Genomic DNA, 6167 nt, shown 5'->3' on the forward strand with positions numbered 1-6167 from the left:
AATTAACCAATATTGACATAATGAGTTTGGGGTTTCAATATATATAAGTATAATATATGGTAATAATCAAGAACAAAAAAATGTGGTCTTGGCAGCTTGTAGGATATGTACCAGGGATAATATATATATAGGATTATGATCTTTTTCTGACTCATGGTTCCAGTATTTGATGTTTACTTCACAAAGCAAGGTTGATCTTGGAATTTTATCTAATACTCCTTCCTATTCATTTTATGCCAAGCTATTTAAGTGGACATTAGAGTTTAAGAAAGAACAAAAATCTTTTAGAACTTCTGATCTTGAACATGGCTACGGGGAACCTTGGCATAATTGGTAAAGTTGTTATCATGTGATCGGGAGGTCACGGATTCGAACAGTGGAAACAACCTCTTGTAGAAATGCAGGAAATACCGCGTATAATAGACTCTTGTGGTCCAGTACTTCCCTGGACCCCGCGCTATCGCGCATTGCGGAAACTTAGTGCACCGGGTTGCCCTTTCATCTTGATCATGCCGTAATATTCGTGTGCTTGTAAAATTATATCATAAGGGGTATAATAAAATATTTAAAGCTAAATTAATTTCAATATAGAAAAGTGTTATTTTTCTTTGAACAAATTAAAAAGAAAAAATATCACATAAAATAAAAAAAGGAATTATACATTTTGATGAATAATTAGTGCAGCAATATTTTAAAGAGTCTATGTTCCATGCACGATATTGTAAAAGATATTTCTATACAACCAGGTCAATTAAAAGCCAATTACATATTACTTTGTAATTATCATGATTAATAACTTAGGAAAAAATAATAACTTACCAGACTATAAAAAATTAAATTATATTAATATTGTAAATAATCTTTACACCGCAGGGTGTTGTATAACTTAAATTATATTTTAAAGGATGTTGATTGAATTCAATTTACGTCGTTTTTTAATTGGTTAAGGATTAATTATTGAAGAGGGTGTCATTGATTTTCTTTCTAGGAAGTCTATTTTGTACGTATATTGATATCTTGTTTGCATGAGAGAGAAAGTGAGAGAGTGCAAAAAAGCATATATCAATGAAAAACATGGCTTAGAAGTCATCATCACCCCCCCCCCCCCCAGGCCACATCTCTCTCTCCTTAACCCCTGGAACTCCATGTAATTTTCTCCTTTCCACAGTACTACACCTTTGAATTTTCTGATCATCTTGTTGTGTTTTTAATGATGTTTCTTGTTTGGATTTTGAAAGAACATGTCTCAGAAAACTAAGGTCCATTTCTTCTTCTTCTTCTTCTTCTTCTTCTGCTGCTGCTACTTCTCAACAACCATCTATAGTTCTTTTTTATTCTTTATCATCATCAAACACAAGTTGGTACAAGCACTTGAGTGACTAAAAATCCAATCTTTTTGGTCAAAAAAGGTAACTTTGTTGGTAAAAAAACCCTTTTTTAGTTCACTTGATCTTTGCTTTTTGATGTTCTTCTCATTTATTTCCTTTTTTGGGTTGTTTTAATAAAAGATGCAGATCTTGTGACAAAGCAGAAAGCTGTAACAAGTAACAAGATTTGTATATGTTTATGTATTATGGCTGGTCAAGAAAGTGAAGAGATTAAACCAAGGTCAATGGTTACAAGTACTGGTTATTGGTATTCAGATCATACTTCAACACCAAGTAATATTCCAAATCTAGTGAATCATCAGTTGCAAAGCTTTGAAACTAATCCAGAGATTTACAACTTGACTTCTGGCATGGAAATGATAGGGTTTCCAACAAACAATCCTCAAGTTATGTGGAAAGGTAATTTCTTTAACAAAACTGGTGGTAACAGCACTGGTCCTTCCTCTTCCAAATCAACAAATGAACAGTTTTACCAACATGGTAATTTTACTACAAGTGAAAATATGTTACTAGTTTCACCAACAGAAGATCAAGCTTGGCATGAGAATAACAGATTACTCGTTGAAGATCCATCTTTAAGATGTGTATTCCCTTGTGAGGGAAATGAAAGACCAAGTCAAGGACTTTCACTTTCTCTTTGTTCATCAAATCCATCTAGTATTGGTTTACAATCTTTTGAACTGAGACATCAGCAACAAATAATTCAAGATGGTTTTTTGGGAAAAGCAGCTGCAAATATTCAACAACAAAATCAAGGGTATTATCATCAGCTTAAGGACTCAAGATATTTAGGTCCTGCTCAGGAGCTCCTGGTTGAATTCTGTAGTCTTGGAACAAAGCAAAATGATCATTCTTCAGCAAAAGTATTAAAGCAACAAAAGTCCAACCAATGGGAAGATGAGAATGCTAGTACTTCAAAAAAGCAAACTTTACAGTCTCTTGACCTTTTAGAACTTCAGAAAAGAAAAACAAAGCTGCTTCAAATGCTTGAAGAGGTATATACTTCATTCTCATACACTTTATTAATTCTAGCCTTCAGAAAAAATATATTCTTTTTATTGTATCTTTGAATCTTTTACATGAAATAGTTGAAAGTTGAAGATTTCTAACTGTTGTAAAATCAAATCTTGAACTAATTGAGAGACTGAAAGACCCTCTGATCAATTAATGCTCACATGGTCAAAATTTCACTATTCCATTAATTTTTAGAACCCTTTATTCCTGTTCATTACTCATGCTAGCTACTCACTTTCTTTCACAATATATATTACAAAAGATAAAAATAAAAAGATTCAATTTTTTTGCTTTTCTTGGTTACTTTTTGACTGATTTTTACATGGGGGCTTGTTTGTTTATTTATGTACATAGGTGGATAGAAGATACAAGCACTATTGTGATCAAATGAAAGCAGTTGTATCAACATTTGAAGCAGTGGCTGGAAATGGAGCAGCAAGAGTTTACTCAACCTTAGCTTCAAAGGCAATGTCAAGGCATTTTAGATGTTTAAGAGATGGAATTGTAGGACAAATTAAGGCCACAAAAAAAGCAATGGGAGAAAAAGACACAGTTGTTGTTCCTGGTACAACAAGAGGAGAAACACCAAGACTTAGACTTCTTGATCAAACACTAAGGCAACAAAAGGCTTTTCAACAAATGAATATGATGGAAACTCATCCTTGGCGACCTCAACGTGGTTTGCCTGAAAGATCAGTTTCTGTTCTACGTGCTTGGCTTTTTGAACACTTTCTTCACCCGTAAATATCCCTTTTTCTCTTCACTAATTTCCCTTATTTCATCACTTTTTGATATGATTTACCTTCTTGATGAGTTTAACTTTGAAGATTTTTAACGCTGAACTCATCCTGCTTTTATTATTATGATCAAAATCGAGTATTTGATGACTTACCTGCCTTATAATATTCAAAGACGGATTCAAGATTTAAAATTTATGAGTTTATGACTTCTTTAACGTTTTTACTAGTGTACTCATCGTACTTTTTAAATTATGGTTCAAAGTTTAATATTTATTGAAAATTTAGTGATTTTTCACACACAAATGTATGTGTATTCTGTTTAGAAAATACTATTATAAGCTACAATTTTTTATATGACTTACCCTCTTGATGAGTTTAACTTTCTAAGATTTTTAGCAACTCATCATGCTTTTTATATTATGATCAAAATCTAAAATTTGATGACTTACCTTCCTTATAATATTCAGAGATGATCCAAAAGATTTGAAATTCTTCGAGTTCACTAAAACATTTTTGCACTCGTCGTACTATTTAAATTATGGTTCAAAGTCTAATATTTATTGAAAGTTTAGTGATTTTTCGCACACACATGTGTATGTGTATTCTGTTTAGAAAATACTATTATAAGCTACAATTTTTGACTCTTTATATATATATAATACAAACTATATATATTTACAGAGAAAGTGAATCAAAGTTTTTCTATAAAACCAAAAGGAAACATCACAACCCCACTTGTAGTTCTAGTACCAAGGATCTTTCTTTGGGCCATCAATCATTGTTCACAAATATAGCTAAATATCTTGGGAGTTACTCTCTATCTGTTACAATAGTAACTCCTTTTGCTTTTTTTCTTTTTCCTTTGTCGGTTTTAACTACCAGCTTTACACCCCCACTACTCCAGAAATCTGCATGCATAAGAATTTTTGTTGATATTCATTTTGTTATCATATCACATAGAAGTACAAATGTTTTTAAACTGATAGTCAGAAGTAGTTGTAGTGATAGACTTTACAAGTACAAACTATATTTACTTTCTTCTTTACGGTAACAATTGCAGGTACCCAAGTGATGTTGATAAACACATTTTAGCCCGCCAAACTGGTCTTTCAAGAAGCCAGGCATGTCCCTTTCTCACCAATACATTATTTTACTCCATATATGTACAAAACAATATGTTAGTAGTGAAGCATATCTTCTTAGAATACTCCATTTCATAGTATATGAGACTATTACATGATCAACATTTTTTAAATATTTACTTTTATTTGTCTTTGAATTAAAGTTATATGCACTCGTAAATTAATACCGAAGGGAAGGTTGGCGTAACTGGTAAAGTTGTTTCCATATGACCAGGAGGTCACGGGTTCTGAAAATAGCCTCATGCAGAAATGTAGGGTAAGACTGTGTACAATAAACTCTTGTGGTCCTGCCCTTCCCTGGACCCCGTGCGTAGTGGGAGTTTAGTGCACCGGGCTGCCCTTTATACACTCGTAAATTATATAACACCAACAACGTAATTTAATCTCTTATAGCAGGTTACTTACCATTTATTATAAATTGGAGTAGCAATGCATACTTGTTTATAGAGTTAGTTGCACTTACCTTTTAAGTGACCAATATGTAACTATTTCTTATTTGTCGGTACATAGAACTTAAACTCTTTGTCGTTAGCCAAGTGACAACATGTAAATTCCAATGCATTTTCTTTTGGGCAGGTGTCTAATTGGTTCATTAATGCAAGGGTAAGGCTATGGAAGCCAATGGTAGAAGAAATGTACTTAGAAGAAACCAAAGATCAACAAGAGAATCTTGAATCTCCAGATGGATCTAAAGGGCTTGATCATGACATGAATGGTATAAGTGTAGGCAGGCAGATTAATCAAAATCCTCAGTTACACATTGAAGATCAAAAGCCAAATCTTGTAAGAATAGACTCTGAATGCATTTCTTCTATCATAAATCATCCTGAGAAAAATGACACCACCAACAACAACAACAAGAATTGTCTTCAAAATCATCATCAAGTTCATAACTTGCATAGTTTTGGAAGAGGTGGGGATCATTCTTTCGGCGCGATAGAGCTGGATTTTTCATCATACAATCATAACTCAACTGGAGCTATTGCATATGGAAATGAAAGTGTGCAACATAATATTGGAGGGGGTGTGTCTTTGACATTGGGTTTAAACCAAAATGGTGGAAGTGGAATGGGGTTAAGTACATTTTCACAAGCATCTCAAAGTTCACTGTTTTATCCTAGAGATGATCATATTGATCAAGATTGTCAACAAGTTCAATATTCACTTTTGGACAGTGAAAATCAGAATTTGCCTTATAGAAATTTGATGGGTGCACAGCTGCTTCATGATTTGGCTGGTTGAAAAGGAAGAAGAAATGGTTCTTGAATTATACACTTCTTGGGACCTTATTGGTAATAGGTAGATATTAGTAGTTTAGTACTAGCTAGTAGTTATATGGGGTATACATTAAAGAAGTGATTTGGAATCATACAATTAAAATGGCTACATTTTGGTTTTAGGTATTTTGAGACATGGTTTGTTTCTGTAGCTGGTAATTGTTGGGATGCTTTCTTTTTGTGACATTGGAAGATATCTTGGTAAGTGTTACTATGCATCCAAAATTGCCAGTAATTGAAGCAAATATCAGTATATATACAGATTTTGCAGTTGTAATTTGGAAAAAAGGAAAAAGGAAAAAAGTACTATTAGTAAATCTCTCTCTCTCTCTCTCGTTTGAGATTACTATGCTAGCAAAAGTGATGGAATCATATGTGGCTCTAATAATTCAAATAATAAAAATTCAATTTTGTAAGGATGTTTTGTTTTCTGGGATTGGTACAAGCAAAGGAGAATTAAATTAAGCTGCAAAATCAGCTAGGCACTCAATTATCAAGATTAAGACCACTCAACAGAAACTGGAAAAATATCATTATCATAGTCCATTGATATCACTCCAAAAGAAAAGACCTTCATTTCGTGCCCCTTAAAATCTTTCTCCAAAC

General features: G+C 33.0%; 1 protein-coding gene across 2 annotated transcripts; it reads left to right on the forward strand.

The window, feature by feature from the left end:
- Window positions 1-1085: 1085 nt before the first annotated feature.
- On the forward strand, window positions 1086-5878 carry LOC104099401 (homeobox protein BEL1 homolog). Of its 2 annotated transcripts, none has more exons than XM_009606381.4 (5): window positions 1086-1409; window positions 1515-2383; window positions 2757-3142; window positions 4203-4263; window positions 4861-5878. In XM_009606381.4, exons 2-5 carry the CDS (start codon window positions 1574-1576, stop codon window positions 5524-5526), a joined length of 1923 nt encoding a protein of 640 aa, XP_009604676.1. In that variant the 5' UTR covers window positions 1086-1409; window positions 1515-1573; the 3' UTR covers window positions 5527-5878. The 2 variants fall into 2 exon arrangements, with proteins under 2 accessions (XP_009604676.1, XP_009604673.1); XM_009606378.4 differs by having other exon boundaries at window positions 1087-1409; window positions 1509-2383.
- The last annotated feature ends 289 nt before the right edge of the window (window positions 5879-6167 follow it).

Source organism: Nicotiana tomentosiformis, chromosome 8, assembly GCF_000390325.3.
Source record: "Nicotiana tomentosiformis chromosome 8, ASM39032v3, whole genome shotgun sequence".
NCBI lineage: Eukaryota > Viridiplantae > Streptophyta > Magnoliopsida > Solanales > Solanaceae > Nicotiana > Nicotiana tomentosiformis.

Coding starts and splice junctions, on each gene's coding strand:
- LOC104099401 (XM_009606381.4), top strand. CDS start 1,574: ATGGCTGGTCAAGAAAGTGAAGAGATTAAACCAAGGTCAATGGTTACA. Junction 2,384..2,756: donor TGCTTCAAATGCTTGAAGAG/GTATATACTTCA, acceptor TTATGTACATAG/GTGGATAGAAGATACAAGCA. Junction 3,143..4,202: donor TTTGAACACTTTCTTCACCC/GTAAATATCCCT, acceptor TAACAATTGCAG/GTACCCAAGTGATGTTGATA.